Source organism: Vipera ursinii, assembly GCF_947247035.1.
Source record: "Vipera ursinii genome assembly, chromosome: 1".
In the NCBI taxonomy this organism is placed as follows: Eukaryota; Metazoa; Chordata; class Lepidosauria; order Squamata; family Viperidae; genus Vipera; species Vipera ursinii.
Genome location: NC_139512.1, coordinates 30,489,466 through 30,507,724, shown reverse-complemented (window position 1 = coordinate 30,507,724; position 18,259 = coordinate 30,489,466). Strand labels below are relative to the sequence as shown.

General features: G+C 34.5%; 1 protein-coding gene across 1 annotated transcript in view; it reads right to left on the bottom strand.

Moving 5' to 3' along the window:
- JAG2 (jagged canonical Notch ligand 2) overlaps nt 1-18,259 on the bottom strand; it is a 77,104-nt gene that overhangs the window by 17,022 nt on the left and 41,823 nt on the right. The window contains exons 9-18 of the mRNA XM_083359991.1: nt 16,796-16,842; nt 15,163-15,336; nt 11,995-12,145; nt 11,024-11,188; nt 9,891-10,004; nt 8,891-9,004; nt 8,185-8,298; nt 4,960-5,076; nt 3,018-3,045; nt 205-290 (exon numbers count right to left, since the gene is read on the bottom strand). Of these exons, the coding sequence (XP_083216117.1) occupies nt 205-290; nt 3,018-3,045; nt 4,960-5,076; nt 8,185-8,298; nt 8,891-9,004; nt 9,891-10,004; nt 11,024-11,188; nt 11,995-12,145; nt 15,163-15,336; nt 16,796-16,842 (1,110 nt within the window). The remainder of the gene's footprint in view (nt 1-204; nt 291-3,017; nt 3,046-4,959; nt 5,077-8,184; nt 8,299-8,890; nt 9,005-9,890; nt 10,005-11,023; nt 11,189-11,994; nt 12,146-15,162; nt 15,337-16,795; nt 16,843-18,259) is intronic.

The following is an 18,259-nucleotide window of genomic DNA, read 5'->3' as shown; positions in this document are numbered from 1 at the left end:
TGAAATGTTATTTATAACAGAATTCCATCCAATAACAAAAAGAGCACTATTCTTTGTAAGATAAATATCCGCATCAATGAATAATTCAGTTAGTTTCTGCATTATTTGAGATACAGCTGACTAAAACGTAATGCATGGGTAAGGGTAAGACATGACATGACAACAGCGTGATTTTTTCACTCCTTTTCCTATATAGATACTTACTAATTCTGCAGTCAGGACCAGCAAATCCAGGTGCACATTCACAGCGAAACCAATTCACACCATCAACACAGATGCCTCCATTATAACTGTAAAAATGATAAATCTATCATCGCAATGAAGGCTGTCAACAGTTTTTCAAGCTGAGAGAACATTAGTTTTTGTATAAAATAATGTGCTGAAATTCAAATTTATTTCTATCCATAGTCACTGTATTATTAGTCAACATTGCAAAATTCAAGTAGTGTAGTTAATTTATAATGAATCCCTTTTTAATAAAATATTTGTGTTGTCTTAATTTGTTAATTTAAGTTTAGTTAATTAAATGTTCAGTCACACTGAGCAAAGGTCTTACTTTTATTAACAGAAGCAGCATGTAAAGAATTGTTAATAATGGGTAATAACTTTGATTTAAACTCCCAAAATTCTATTAAAGCAGAGGAAAAAATAGGTAACTACATTGTATTTTAAAGGTAAAGGTAAAGGTTCCCCCGCACATGCGTGCTAGTCGTTTCCGACTCTAGGGGCCGGTGCTCATCTCCGTTTCAAAGCCGAAGAGCCAGCCCTTGTCCGAGAACATCTCCGTGGTCATGTGGCCGGCATGACTAGACGCCAAAGGCGCACAGAACGCTGTTACCTTCCCACTGCAGTGGTCCCTATTTTTCCCACTGAGCCACCGCGTCCCTTTTACATTGTATTTTATAGGAATATAAAACAGATTTTTTATTATTTCAAAAATAAAATACATTTTAGTAATATGACTATATAATTCAATAGTAACTAATCCAATCACATGGTTTAGATTTTACTTCAAACAAGGATATGAAGTTTTAGAAATTTATGACTTAAGAAACAGGACATTTTGAATGCAATTATATTAAGTTGCACAATTTCATAAATTCTGTAACCTCAAGGAAGTGGGAAAGCTATGAGAAAGCCCTTTAAAACTGTTCATTTTGTGGTTGCTAAGAGTTGACAATAACTGAATGGCACATAATCAAGAGTATTGACCCATAAAGGGACACAGGGGAACTCTAATAATGAAGATGCAGGTAGGAAGTATTTTTTCAAAAATCTGGAAAAATACTGCATGTAAAACTATGTACATAAAGCTGGAAGAAAATATTCAATTGCATATTTAAACATTTAATGCTGGTACACAAAACCAGAAAGTTCAAAGGGAAATTTGTAAAGAGGCAAGCTAATACTGAGGTAGAACTGAGGTAGAAATTTGTAAAGAGGCAAGCTAATACTGAGGTAGAACTATGATGAGTATACACACACACACATATATGTTTATTATATATGTTTATTATATATATAAGTTTAAGTTCACATGCTTACACTTATCTCTCTTCAAAACCAATATTGTATAAAAGGTATAAATAAAGCGCTTCATGATTTAAAAGTTAACGAGTCAAGATTCATAATCTTTTGACATTATTTGCAGCAAAGGTGCTTACTCTACTCTTTTACACTGTTTGAAATACATAAGCTTGTTTTTTAATTGTAGAAAATTTGGGCATGAAAAATCTTGCTTGCTTCCTCTTCAAGTATGAGCATGCTACCACTTCACTAAGTTATACAAATATAACCTGTAGCTTCAAATAGGGAAAACAAAATTAATTTAGGTGAATATAGATCCTTTCTGGACTCAAAATCAATGGTTATATCAAAATGGATATTTGAATTTTTGGAACAATGTAGATTAACCTCCCTAACTTGATTACTTCCAATTACATTAAATTACAATTCCCTGACAACATTAACAATGTATTCTGGAAGATGCATTCAACACATCTGAAAATATAAGCATCTGAGTGTGGGTAATATTCCATTAGTTTTTCACAGATACAGGTAGTTTGCAACTTATTACTGGTCATTTAACTATTTTCCAATAGCTACTTATGCTTTTGAAGTTATGACACCCTCCCCATGGTCATATGATCGCATTTTGGGCACTTGGCAACTGGCCCACCTTTATGGCCATTTTCAGCAGCCTAGTGTCAGCTGGTTTTTTGCTGGTTTCCAGTGTTTACTGCTAATTTCTGCCAAAAAATGTCCATTGGGGAAAACTGAAAAGCTTAAGATTCATTTAATGTCTACAAAAAACTGGATCTGGTCACGTTATGCCTCGACTTACAACTACAACGACTTACAAACATTAATTCTGGGCTCAATTATGGTCATACATTGAGGACTATGTGTATTATTAAAATCTGCATTGGTATTATATCAATATTTATCACTACTAAGATTGTTTTCTTTAATTTATAGCCTGTTGTGGATAGGTACACAAAGTAGCTAATAAAACAAAAAAGTAAAAAATTGCAATGTTAGAAATATAGCTTATAATAATAATAATCAAATAAATATTAAAATAATCTGATAAATAAAATCTGGCATGCATAGTGCCTTAATGATTTCATATTCAACAAGAAGGGGTAAGTGACTGGAGAAAGAAGGGAAGGCAAGCCCAGGTTTCAAGGGATCGCATTCCTGAGCTAGGAAAAAAGTTACTTTTCCCCCCACTTCCTCTCTTATTCTAAATAGGGACATCAAACAACTAGATCCAAATAATTCTGTTATAAATGGGATTATTCAAGTAAATTTTCTTTTGAGCTAATTTGCTTCCACAAAAATTTTACAGCTAAGAAACAGATTTCTTAGGAGTAGAGTAGAGTAAGTATAGGAAAGTTCATTTGGTAAGCCCAGCACAATTGCTTAAGATGGATGTGAAGATTTTGAATCAATATCATTTATTTTTATTGCTGTATTAGAATATTTTGAAAAAAGAATTATTATTGAGTACTCACCATGGATGTGGATTGCAATCATTAATATCTAAAAAGAGAAAAGTAAAGTAATTATTCATCTGAAGTATATAAAGAATATTAAATGTAGACCATATCTGAGCAATTCAGTCTAATTTTATGCATAGAAAGTTTCTGTATAGTATGTACAAAAACTTTCCCCCAACAACATACAATAGTAATGGCAATTCTATTCCTATATCCCAATTTGTTTTTATATGTAGTCACAGAAGTATCAATTCTAAAGCTCCAAGAAAGTAACACTACTGCATTGTTAAATGTGTAAACAGGAAACTTTTTTTCATATTGAAACATCAAATTGGATGATGCGAGTTAAAACCTTTGTCTGCTAGATTTATATTCCAATTTTTCTTGGGGAGCTCTAAGTGGGTTCTCTCTTCATCACAAGAAGTGATGTTTGTTGGCTTGAGAATTTGTTACTGACCCAAAGATAGTTTCATAGTTAAAGAGGGGCTTGAGCCTCGGTCTGCTCTGTTTCAGTTCAATATATGAGCTCATGTAAAACACATTTCTTCCCAAGCCTCATTCTTGCCTCTAGTTGGACTTGTTTTCAGTATCAGAATTTAAGAAAAAAATAGTTTTAGAAGTTAAAACACAGTGAGGTCATAAAAATTTTAATCTTATTAATAAATAATGATTTTGACCTTAAAAGTAGATTTTCCAGCCCTACTTTATAGATACAGCACATGCAAAAGTTTTACAAGAAATCCAACTTTGTTTTTGATCTTAGAACGCTGGCCACAAAGATATTGAGATGACCTCTAGAGGTTTTAAAGCAGTTCTTCCACAACTGGGGTTCTCCAAATGCTCCCTTTGCTTATGAGCCCCTTCCCAGTATGTCTAATTAAGATAGTAGGTAGAAAAGATGAGGTATAACAAAATGAGAAGCATTTTGGGGAAACATATCTATGTGTACACCAGACTATTCACACCATTAATGTAGGGATATTCTTTGTGTTGCTTTCCAATAAATAACTTTACTTTTGCACCAATTAGCATAACAAAATGCTATGCCACAATGAAGAACCACAGTATAATGCAATTCATAAAGAAGCCAACCTTCTCTTATCTACCATTTAAAACTGAATAATGCTACAATCATCACTGTTCATATTTTATGGCACAAAAACATAATAAAAATAGAGATTATTAAAATAATTTAAATGCAAAATTAGAAGATTTAGACCAGATGTAAAATTTTAAGCAAGTTTTGTCATGAGTCAAAAACTGAATCTCAACCACACCTAAGAAACTCAGTACTGTGTATCAGAATGCTAATACTCAAATACAATATTCAACTAAGCTATTTTAATAAAATGTAAAATAATTACTAATCTGAAGTATATTAACAGTATTAAATGTTCACCATATCTGAGCAATTCCATCTAATTTTTTGCATATACAAAGTACTTTGTATCAGAATGCTAATAAAATGTTGTTAGCTGTGAAGTCGTGTCCGACCCATTGCGACCCTATGGACAATGTTCTTCCAGGCCTTCCTGTCCTCTACCATCTGCTGGAGTCCATTTAAGCTCACACCTACTGCTTTAGTGACTCCATCCAGCCACCTCATTCTCTGTCATCCCCTTCTTCTCTTGCCCTCAATCTTTCCCACCATTAGGCTCTTCTCCAGTGAGTCCTTCCTTCTCATTAGGTGGCCAAAGTATTTGAGTTTTAGCTTCAGGCCTTCTGGCCTTCTAAAGAGCAGTCAGGGTTGATCTCCTCTAGGACTGACCGGTTTGATAGCCGCTAATAAAATACTCAAATATAATATTCAACTAAGCTGTTTTGATAAAATGTTTAATGCAATATGTAAAAAACTTTTAGTACAAAAGTCCACTCTTAAGTATCCATCACAATAAATTATCTGGGTATGCTACAGGACTAAGAACATTATATTAAAACAAACAATAATTATACTTACTCTGGGTACATGTGCGTCCTTCCCAACCTTCTTTACAAATGCAAGAAAAAGAATCTCCACTGCCAACACAAGTTCCACCATTCAAACAAGGATTAGGAATACAGCTGCTGTTCTTTGCTATAATTGAATTTTTAAAAAAGGGGGATTTTTTTGACCATAGGAACTTCCATTGATATTAACTAACAGGCCAAAAATAAAAATTCACATTGTTACAATTATTTTAATTTAGACCATGAAGTAGATTAGCACAATACTTGAAATAATTATCAAATAACCCAACTTCTATATCAGATGCTAAACCAAGCCTCTATCAAAAATTATTAATATTTTGTTTAACATCAATCATTAAACCAGTCAGACAGTCTTTTGAATGGGAGTCCAGAGTCTGATCAATGTCTTTGTTAATACCATATATGGGATTTTTGATAGATTTCAGTTTTTCAGTCTTATAAAGCAAACTCCCAGCACATTATCCAAAACTATCAATCCTCCAAGTGTGACTTCTAGGAGTTCTGGGAAGTCAAATAAATATTCTAAAATTTCTTAGTTTTAATGGATATAACCCTCATAAACCAAAGCTCTTTAGATCTTCAATCATTTTTAAGAACACAGACAGGTCCTGAGACCAAAATATTTCAGAACCAGTATTCTAAACTATTCAAAATATTTAATTTTGCCATGTTGATCAGCTAGTAACCTGACCATTATTTCTGCCTATCTACAGTGCATTCAGAAAGTATTCAAACCCCTTTCACTTTTGTCACATTGCAGCCTGATTCTACATTTGCTGAAATTCATTTTTTTCCTCATTAATCTACACTTAGTGACAACAGAAATTTAGAAATGTCTGTAAATTTATTAAAAAGAAAAGACTGAACTATCACATTGGCATCAGTAGTCAGACCCTTCACTCAGTACTTTGTTGAAGCACTTTTGGGCAACAATTACAGCCTTGAATCTTGTTCTTCACAGCCAGAGAGTCCTTCATGTGCTTTTTTGCAAACTCCAAGTGGGCTTTCATGTGTTTTGCACTAAGGAGAGCCTTCCATCTAGCCACTCTTACATAAAGCCCAGATCACTAGAGGGCTAGTGATGGTTGTCCTTCTGGACCTCTGTCCTATCTCCACACAGGATCTTTGGAGCTGAATCAGAATGACCATTGGGTTCTTGAGCACCTCTCTTACCAAGGGCCTTCTCCACCAATTGCTCAGTTTGACCAGGCAACTAGCTCTTGGAAGAATCCTGGTTGTGCCAAACCTCTTCAATTTGAGAATTATGAAGGCCAGTGCTCAGTGCAGCAGAAATTTTATTGTAGCCTTCCCTAGATCTGTGCCTTGCAATAATCCTGTCACTGAACTCTGCAAGCAGTTTCCTTGACATCATGGCTTTTGCTCTGCTCTGCATGCATTGTCAGCTGTGAGGCCGTCTATTGAGATACATGTGCCTTTCCAAATCATTTCCAATCAATTTAATTTACCACAGGTCGACTCAATCAAGGGTGTAGAAACATGTCAGCAACAATTAAGAGAATTGGGAAGCACCTGAGCTAAATTTCATGTATTGTTGCAAAGGGTCTGAACTCTTATGCCAATGTGATATTTCAGTTTTTTCTTTTTAATAAATTTACAGACATTTGTAAAATTTTGTTTTCACTCTGTCATTATGGGGTGCTGAGTGTAGTTTAATGAGAAAAAAATGAATTTCAACAACTCAAGATCACGCCTTGGTAAGGCCACACATGGAATACTGCATCCAGTTTTGGTTACCACAACATAAAAAAGATGTTGAGACTCTAGAAAGAGTACAGAGAAGAGCAACAAAGATAATTAGGGTACTGGAGGCTAAAACATATAAGGAATGGTTGTTGGAATTGGGTATGTCTAATTTAATAAAGAGAAGGATGAGGGGTGACATGATAGCAGTGTTCCAATATCTCAGAGGTTGACACAAAGAGTCAAGCTATTCTCCAAAGCACCTGAAGGCAAGACAAGAAGCAATGGATAGAAACTAACCAAAGAAAAAAGCAACCTAGAACTAAGGAGAAATTTCCTGACAGAATAATTAATCAGTGGAACAACCTGCCTCCAGAAGCTGTGAATGCTTCTACATTGGAAGTTTTTAAGAAGAGACTGGACAGCCATTTGTCTGAAATGGTATAGGGCAGGGGTCAGCAACCTGAAACAGTGAAAGAGCCACTCGGAACCGGTTCCCTCACAAAAGGAAAAACTGGGAGCCACAAAAAATGTGTGCACATGCGCGTACATGCACAGAACAGGGTTTGACTGAAGAGTGGAGCCAAGGCAAGATATGCACCTACCCTGCATATTTGAATTGATTGGTTGAACTTTTTTAGTCCCACTTTTTTTTTTGACTGCACATGGCAGAGGACTGGGAGCCGCGGGTTGCAGACTTGTGGTATAGGGTTTCCTGCCTGAGCAGGAGATTGGACTAGATGACCTCCAAGGTCCCTACCATCATCATCATCATCATCATCACCATCATTATTAACTGTAGAATCAGGCTGCAGCATAACAAAATTTACAAAAGTGAAGGGGATCTGAATACTTTCTGAATGCATTGTATATTGAGGTAACTTTGTTCACATTGTCATATTTCAACAGGGCTCCCAAAGTGTTATTGTGTTGCATTTGTTGTTTAAAAACTGTTAGATCCTTTCTTTCTCTTTCTTTCTTTCTTTCTCTTTCTTTCTTTCTTTCTTTCTTTCTTTCTTTCTCTCTCTTTCTCGCTATTTATTATTTGGCGCCCATTCAATCTGGGAGAATTACAGCATAAATATAATAAAAACTTCAATTATAAGATAGCAAAGCAGATAAAATAAAATCATTAAAACAACATGGAACCGGATTTTTATACATTTTCTGCCTCAAAATAGTGAGAAATGATACCTTTCATTTGAAATAATGATAATTAAAAGAGCTTTAGAGCCATAAAAAAGGATTGGTATCCTTAGGACTGATTATTTAATTCTACCTTAATGGAAGATAACCATCTCAATTCCCTCTTTCTTTTTTTCCCTCCACACCCTTCATTTTTATGCCAAAACAGCAGTCCTCAAATATAATCAACACTAGTACACTGTTCTACATAATAAAAGACTTTTTCTAGATCACAGAATGAAGAATGAAGAAACAGACTACTTATATTAGCTTCTCAACCAAGTCATTCTCTCGATTTAAAGACAATATAAGTAGATTAAGCACTTACCAATATTGCAAGCGCTTCCTTTCCATTCTGGAGGACAAGAACATCGAAAAGTGTCACCATCATCGTAACATGTTCCTCCATTTGTACAAGTATTTGCATCACACTGGTATTTACCTAAAATATCATAAAAGCACATTAAAGCAGCCTATCAAATATACTATAAATTAATTGCTATAGAAGGTAGGGATATATTCTTTGTTACATGGGATTATGTACATTATTAGACCCTGAATTCAACTTACTTTCTATTTCAGGTGTGCAGTGCTTCACATTCAAAGACAAGAACACCTCACTTCTTGGGATAATGCTGCAAGCTATGTAGGGCAGCTGCCTAATCCCAGGAAAACACGGAGCTGTTTTAAGAAGCTGCAGAGGTGTGCTATTCAAGTGCTCCTACCTCACATGAAGCATCATTTTGCATTTACCTAATGTGAAGCGCTATTTTGCTGCATTGCCCTTTCTAAATAAAATTATATGTGAAAATAATTTCAAATGGCATTATTTTATGAACATTAATTTTATATGGGGACTAGACAGAAGCTATAATTTATAACTTGATATTTTATTATACTCTTCCCTATATCCAGATCATTTCATTTGTTAGACTTAATTGTAGATTACCTTTTTCATCGCAATTTTTTTTGCAATTCTTAAGTTTTCTTTTCAGCTTTTGAATATTTTAAGCAGTAAACCACAACATACTTACTTGAATGACATGTTTTTCCCTTCCAGCCATTTTTGCATGCACAATAGAAATCATTCTCTAAATCAATGCACTGGCCTCCGTTGTGACATGGATTTGGTGAGCAGTCATTAACATCTGTAAAATTCATAAAGAATTGAACAAAAAATGTCTGTGAAAAGAAGAATCTTCATAAATAACAATCCATTAAGCCATACATAATCTAGACTCATTAATCTGTATTTAAATACTACAGATCCTTGGATAACTTTGAGTAAATTAATGTGGGTCACAACTTAATCTGTATGATGCAAATCCAAATTCTGTTAATTAAATTGCAATGAACAACAACTGCTGGGTTTGTACAGTATGTTAAAACCAAACTGAAATACTTTATTACTTAGCTCGGTAGAGAATCAGTGTAAAGTTATTAGATGAGAGCTAAAGAGGACCATCCAAAATTCAAGTATTTCTTAACATGAGATTTTAAAATATCAAAATCTGTCTGATTGGTTTTAAAGATAATATTGACTGTCTCAGATTACCTAGAAATTCTTGTCAACTTTGTTTCTTTATATTTTGGTTGACTTTTATTGATCTTTAATAAATGTTTTAAAGCATGTTTGATATTTATTTATTTATTTATTTATTTAGTTACATTTATATACCGCCCTATTGCAAGCGGTATATGATTATTAATATGATTATTAATATGATTATTAAGATATATAATCATATATCTATTATAATACTATAATAGAGGAATGATCTTTCTTATTAAAAATGCACATACTTATCTAATTTTTATAGTCTTTAAATCCTTCTTTGTATTTCTTCCCTCAGTTCTATTCTGTATCTTTAAAAATAAACTAAGCTAGTTATCACATATCTTGACATGTGGTTGAGAATTAAAATACAAACCTAAATTTCTTTTTAAGTATCATAAATAAAATCCCTAAGAACTGCAAGTGATAAAAAGATTTCAATGTCTAACTTAAATATATTAATATTTAGCTGTACTCACTAATGTCACACAATTTTCCTTCCCAGCCATTCCGACAGAAGCATCTGAAATCACTAATTTCATCTATGCAAGTTCCACCATTCTTGCAGGGTTTTTCAAGACAATCATCAATATCTAAAATATAATAATATAAAATTATTATCTGTTTGTTCTATGGTGACTGTTTGGAAGAAACACAAACACCTTAAATAAAATTCTTCAATAATCATTCAAAATTAGTAGGTATAAAACAAATATGAAATTAATGTGAGGAACAAAATGTTCCATTTGTTTCAAATAATATTGTACCTCAAAGATCCTTTCTAAATTAATCTGGTGCTTATTCGAGCCCAATGTGGTGAGTTTTGCTTTTCTACTCCAATGAAATAAGTCTGTGATGACTTCTTCTTTTGTTCAAAAAGCTACCATGTAACAATTGTTTAGTTAAACATGTAAAATCTAGCTACATTTAAGATGTTATCTGAATGGGCTCTTGCTTTATGAAGTCTTTATTACTTTGTGGGGTTTTCCATAATCTGAAAAATGTTAGCTTGTTGCAGAACAAGAATCACATTTATAAATGCTATTTATCACTCTTAAAAGTTTTACTACAAAACTAAATTTTATCAAATGTGGCGAAGTGTAAAATGGCAGGTTGTGGGCCAGGAAACCAGATACCAGGCTGCTCTGTTTCTGATTTTCTCTCTGAGCTCTCTTCACTCCAGCTAGGACAAGCTGAAAATTCTTGCCAAAAATCAACCAATATTCAACATACATTTCACCACAAAGTGCTTTTTTTGGACAAAACATTGGTATCAATGAGAAAGAGCAAGTGAGCTCTTGTAAATTTGCCAGACAACAACAATCTAGTCATTATACAGTTGATCTTTAAACAGCTCACCAATGAAAAACTATCATTTAGTATTTGTACAACACAGAAGCTGTTTGTGCAAAGCCACCTGCCCATCTCCCTATTGAGAGCAAATGGCTAGTATTCATAGAAATAGTCATTCACGATCGAAGTCTTCAACTAACTTAGACCTCTAAATCCTATTATGTGCTTATGGAACCACTTTAAACTGTTAAGAAACAATGTTTTATAAAGTAAGGCCAAGTACATTGTGTTTTAATACTGTATTTTTTCTTTTACATACTTTCATGACAATATGCTCCAGTAAAGCCCTTTTCACAGGCACAAGTAAAATTTCCTCCTGGTTGACTGATGCAGTGTCCATGAGGTCCACATACACTGGATGAGATCAAACGAATGCCATTCCGAGTAGCATTTGTGAAGACTTCTATTGTACAGCTGTCTATTACTAGGAATAAGAGAAAATTATGCATATAAGCTACTCTCTAGGATAGAAAGCCAGAATAAAGCTGTGGTTTCTTAATTCTGGCACAAAATTTTTCATTTAGGCTTCATGTTTAAGTTGCAAAATTTAGCAAAAAAACAATTTAAAAAGTCACTTTATGACACATCCTTGCATGGATTAGGGAGCAGATACATTCTAAATATTACTTGCTAGTACTTAGTATATGACATACAATGCTCTTATAAAATAGTAATTGGCTAATCATTATCATTATGAAGGAACTTTAATATGTATTAGAACTTTTCCCTCTGTACGATCTTTTAAATCTGCTCTAAATAGTTCCCATTTCGCTTGAATCAGACTTGGAGAGACAAAAAGTGGCTACAGAAATACATGAGAATGTGATCCTCTACTGTCTGTTTCACTGGCACTCAAAACAGAATTCAATCTGGGAAGCAAGGTTGATAATGCAAACAAGGTTAAGAACAAATTAAACAGATTGTCTCATTTTATCTAAGAAAAAATGACTAACAGATCCTCTATGGATAAGTAAAATAATTCATGTTCATCTCCATATATTTATTTTCTGTAGAAGGACTGAGGTTTGTTAGTTCCCTTTCTTACTCTATTGATTTTATTTTTTTAAAAAAAAATCAAATTTACATGCATTTAAGTTTGCCCATATTGTTAACATCTGTAATACTAATTAAGAAAAATCAGTGAACATGATTTTTTCCTTAAAGAATTCTATTATTTTAAGATTTCTGGCATTTGGATACATGGTCAAAATTTCACAGGACAGACAGTACCTTTACAAGAGTTATTTTTACAATGATCCTTGAGGTGAGAGCAGTTCTTTCCATCATAATCATCAGAGCAAGCACAGTAATAGTCTTCTCTCAGATCATAACACTGAGCTCCATTTTGGCAAGGGTTAGGCTTACAGAGATCTATATCGATCTGCAAAAGATTTAAACTGCAGTTAGTTTTGTAACAATATTCCACAAGATAGTTACTCTATTTTTTCAGATCAGTTGTAGACTTAAAAGAGAATGGTTTTCTACAGAGAGAAGTAATATGTCACTAAAATTAAATTCTAATTTATATCAAGTGATAATTCAACTTCTACATGAATATTCTGACATTTGGCGCTCAAAGTGACTTAAATGGGGGTCTTACTTCATTGAATTGGCACAATAAACGTGGGTTAACTTTGGCAGAGTGCGAGTGAGTGATTCAAAATCTTGGAACAAATGTTAATGGATAAAGGCGGTGTTTAACCTGGATTTTTCCAATCCTAGTCCAGTTTATTAATCATTAAAGCATGCTGGTTGAAAGCATTACTCTTAAGAATTTCAGTTCAATAGATGGATTTTATTAATCTATTTCTCTACCTGTCTTTTTCTGTGCATCAAATGAAACCTAAATTCCAAAACATAGACGGATAGACCCTAATTCTTACCTGAAAAGCTTCCTATAGAATTTCAGTTAAGATGCATCTCACACTTAAGATGTATTTGGTAACAGGGCTGATATAATAATAATAATAATAATAATAATAATAATAATAATAATAATAATAATAATAATAATGATGATGATGATGATGATGATGATGATGATGATGATGATGATGTAAGGGACCTTGGAGGCCATCTAGTCCAACCCCCTGCTCAGGCAGGAAACCTTATACCAGGCGAACCTTTTAGAGACAAGGTGCCCAAACTGCAACCCAAAACCAATTTATCGCCAGGTGTTGAGTGGGCATGGCTACAGTGGTCATGGCAGATTGAGTGGGCGTGGCCAGGGTGGGCAAGGCCACCTTGATGTTGCTCGTGGGGAGGGATGCCTGTGGGGGCCGGGCAGGGTTGGAGGAGATCCAGGAGGTCTCTGGCGGGTGGGGCAGTGGGCACGAGGCTCATCCTGCAGGGTGAGGTGAGGCAAGACAGGGTGAGGGTTAGGGTTAGGCAGCTGTTACTGCCGATGGAATGCCCCACCACTGCTTCACCAGTGGTGAAGGTGGAGTTTGGGAGGCAACGGCAGGGCATAGCCCAGCTGTGGCCCAACAGCAGCAAAGTTGTCCTCCCCACTCAAGCGGCCACCAGTGGCTCCATCCGAGTTGAAGAAAGCGGAGGCACAGCAGCAGGATTGCTCTCAATAAGGCGGGCACAGAGCGAGCAGCACACCTGGCTCTTGTTTGAGAGCAATCCCACTGCTGTGCCTCTGCTTTCAACTCGGACGGAGCCAAGGTACCCAAGCTGTGCACCGGCTGCCTCCCCCTCCCCCCTGTGCCTCGGACCAGTGTCTACAGCAGCTTGCTCAGGGAAATTATTACTTATAGCTTGTTGTAATTTAATTGCATTATGGGTATATTTAAAGCATCTTGAAGGCGATTTGCTACTATCATGATATAGGTGGCAAATAACTACAAAACTTATTGAATTACACATACAAATTATTCTAAGGAACCATAGTCCTAATATAGTTCTTTCTGTCAACTACAAGTGTTTAAAAGAAGCATCTACTGTATTTGCATTAAGCTTTTCCACAAGTTTCACCTAATAATGAAACGTAAAAACACAACAAAACCATATTACAGCATTAAAACAGTTAAATACCCAGCTAATGGAGATAGGTTTTTTTTCCATTAAAAGATCTGGGAACTGGGATCAAGCTTAGCTGTATGGGACAACATCTTCTAATACGAGATTGATGTTTAGGCATACCTGAAAAAACTGTTCTCTTAAATGAAGGTGCCCCCTTCTACAGATCTTAATGAGTCAAGCATTATTTTAGTACTAAAGCTTCAAATGAGCCAAAAACAACTAATAAAGAGGAAATAATCTAGCATCATTTCTCATTTATGTTCTAATACACAGAAAAAGTTATTTCAATAAAAGCACACTCAATTCAACAAAAAGGAAATGAATCTAGAGCAGTTGTTTGCTCCTAAATCACACATTGTGATTATAGCAGCATAGCCATATTAGAATGCCTGTACACTATCCAGTTGCTCATAAGATAATACACAATACCTTCTATACCTAACAAATAGTATAGGATTTTTTCACCCAAAAATACCTTGGCCTGCTATTTGCAAATATATTAATTCAAACAGATTGACTGGCGGAATGGTATTAGATCTCCAGATTTTTGCATGAAACAATTCATTTGCAAGACAAGAGACTGGCCTTAACAATTCATTAGTCTGTTCAAATTTGAAGCAGATTATGATTTCCTCCTTGCAATAGAAATTAGATGTAGAGTACTAATCAATACTTCCAATCAATAATTCTATTCCTAAATGGACTGGAGTGAAATGCAATAACCCTCTATTTACAAACCTACCCATTGAACATTAGGTTTAGAATTTGATTTATAGTCTGTAACAGTGATGGTGGAAAGTAAAGAAAGGGAAGGAAGGAAGGAAGGAAGGAAGGAAGGAAGGAAGGAAGGAAGGGAAGGAAGAGAAAGAAAGGAAGGAAGGAAGGAAAGAAAACACACTGTTGTATATTCAAAAAATGCTACTACTTTAAAAAAATAGTGCTCACAAGAGGGAAAGATTGAGAGCATCCCGAAGTGTCCTTTCAAGTACTTCCTTTCCTCAAAAGGCTTATAACAATAATTAATTTCTACTGCAATAGCTGACATATGCTATGAAGCAAAATCACTTAACTGGGATCTAGAAGAATTTGGGGGAAATGAAAGGACGGCTTTCTGTTGTAACAAAAAAAAGGAAAAAAATGAAAAAGGAGAAAGAAAATGAAAAAGAAGAAAAAGAGCGTTGGTGACCTCTTAATGGGCTCTTTCTTTTACGTGTCCCACTATGCTTAGATGGCAGTACTATTTTGCACCAAATTTGCTTGTTCCTGTGGGGCAGTAAATGAACTGTTGCATTCATCCACAACAACAAACACTCAAGCTGCTCTAGAATTCAGCCTATTCAAGCATTCTAACAAGTCTAAAATATCCTTCACCTCACAGAATTCTCCTGAGAAGCCATGAGGGCAAAGACAATGGAATCCATTGACGAGGTTAGTACAATGACCTGCATTCTGACATGGGTTGCTCGTGCAGTCATCAACTGTTTTTTCACAGTTCTTGCCTATGAAAGCAGGAGGGCATGTGCAATGATAGCCATTCACTTCATCCTGCATGGAAAAATTGAAAAAAAAATATCATTTCCAGAAGATACTATATATTTTTTTAATGAATAAAGATTACAACTTAAAAGACATTCCAGATAGTTTCTAAAAAGAATGACTGGGCCAATGGTTCCTCTAGGCTGATTCTCCTTTAACTTTAAATCGAGGCCCATGGATTAAAATACTGGAATGTCTATTTGACTGTAAGTGACTACTTCTGCCTTAAATTTTTAAAAACAAAGCTGATGAAGCACATGTGTTTAAAGAAGAAACCATTAAACCCATAATAAAATTGTTTGGGATGAGTCCAATGCCAAGCAATTCAATGCCACTAAAGTTTGATGTCTAGAAAAAAGTAACTTAATGGCTTTGTTTATGCTTTAGATTCATTGCTTCTACCATTATGCTTATTTATTATTTCTAAGACAGCTGTTATGGTCTTTTCAGAAAAAGTGCCCATCTGAATATTTCTGTTTTAACTTACTGATTTAGAGACTATGCCACGCAAAAGGCACAGAAGAAAGTTAAGTTGCCCAATAATTTTGCATCTGAAATTTTAGAATTACTGTACAAATGCTTCATAATCAGTTTGTTCTAAAACAAACTAATGACCATTTTAGTAGGATTATTCCCAGTTAACCTCTAAATGCTCACATATGGATTTGAATTGACTTTACTTTTTAACAGTGTTTAAATCTTAATTTGCATTTCCATTTTCTAATGTCATAAATATTAGGGATACATACCCAAATAAATATTTTCTGAAGTACCTCAGAATTCTTCTTTATGGTCTTAATTACATTTTAGGATAAGGTAATCCTCAAAATGTAAATAATCCTCTTATTTACAGAAAGGGGGCAATTAAAAGTCAGACAGTATCCTACCCTAATGGTTTTAATATACCTAGTCCATATTATAAAAAAATTGGATTTAATGTGTCATTTTATCTCCTTGATTTTACTGGATGAATTTATTTATTTATATGACTTCTATGGCTGCCTATCTGCTACAGGTAGCCCTTGCTTAACAAACACTTGTTCAGCAACTGTTTGAAACTATGATGGTGCTGAATGAAGCACTTAACAACCTGTGACCTATTGCAGTGCCTGCTGCTGAGAGATGATTGCGATCAGGTGGTCCTCACTCAATAGCTGATAGGATTCAATTATCAACAGCAATAGAGACTGTGATGTCAGTGATGGAAATTCAGGTCCCAATTCAAGGGCTACCTGTACATTACTGAAAGTATATTTTTGAATGGCTGTTGGCTATGCATTTGAATCTTGAACTGTGTAATGTATTATCCACACATGAACAATTGCTACGGTATTATTCGTCTACAAAGATATAAAGAATTAAAAGGGCGAGGTTAAGATAAATGCTGTTAGGATCCAATTATGATTGTCCTGATAAATTTTAAATTTAAAAGGTTGCTCAAAGAATCATAAAACAACAGAAAAAATACCTTGCAAGTCCCTCCATTTTGGCACTGCCCATGACAATACTTAACATCTAGGGATAAAATAGGAAAAGCATTAAAAATAATGGAAAAATAATGGAAATAATGGACTGAAGCATAATTAATGTTATATCTGTTGATTAAATATTCAAACTGATGTTTTCCAGAGGAAAGGAAATAAGAATTTTATGAGTGATGCAAATTTGAGAGAGCCCAAATCATAAAGTCAAGCAATATTTAAAACATATTGACCCATGTGAGTAATTTCTCAGAAACTTTCAGTTAGTTCATTCCATAATTCAAAAGCTAAGGCTTTTAGATGCAAGGAAGTATGTGGTAAAAGTGTCATTGTAAAGCCTTGTAGAAAAGTTAGGTTTGGAAATGACACATATGCATTAATTTGTTTTTAGTCTATAAATAAGAGACCCTTTAGGTCAAGTGTATACGCTAAATATTAAATACTGACTGATATGACAATTTACTCCTTTCCATCCTGGAATGCAGTCACAATAATATCCACCAATAAGATTTTTGCAAGAATGAGCATTAAGACAGGGTTTCCCTTCACACTCATTAGCATCTGTGAAAGAAGAGAAGAAAAGCAGAGTGAAGAACAAACCCAGAGAGAGATTGCCCTTGCACCAAAGCAAAGCTTCCATGCTTTCCAAATATCAGCTACATTTCATTCGCTACTTTAATATGATTTGCTGATATTTTCAATATGCATGCTGCATTCTTTGCCTTAGGAAAGCCTCAATGACTATTTAAATAAAATTCAGGGAAATAGCTGCAATAAAAATGATTTGAACAGGTTTCTTCCAACTTTTTCTAAAAACGAACTAAATCAAACCACACCACCCTGGCAGCTGCATTAGAAATTTTTCAACTAACAACTTAATTGTGGATTAGATGCAGAATAGCCAACAAATGTGGACACCTGGGATAATGTATGGCTATGCAGCATTTTTAAAGAATAGTTAGATATCAGCATCTGTTCTACCTCTTATGCATCCATTCAATCCCTTGCTCAACAGAAAATTGATTAAGATATCTGGGGCATTAAGATTAGTGATCTCACTGACCTAATTCTCCTCTAATGTCATTACCTATTTCCAGTGCTTTTTTGTAAAACAAAAAAAAAAGTGCTGGAACTCACACACGTCATACCTACATGTCATGCCTAACCTACAAGGTTTACCTTTGTAGCTGAAAAAACCACTTTCAATTTTAGTGTATCTAAAAGACTAGGATTTTGTTCAAGGTAAGTTAATACTATTAATGTTACCATGCGCTGTTTGGCTTTAAATTACAAAAAGGCATTTTATTAATCTTTTGAGACATTTGTCACAGGCATACCCATTTAGTTTAATGAGTGGAAATGGCAGCTTTCAATGTGGAATGAAATTGGCCCAATAAAACAAAATTTGGTTGCTTGTAAAAGATTGATTTTTTTTAAGAAGTTGTCAAACA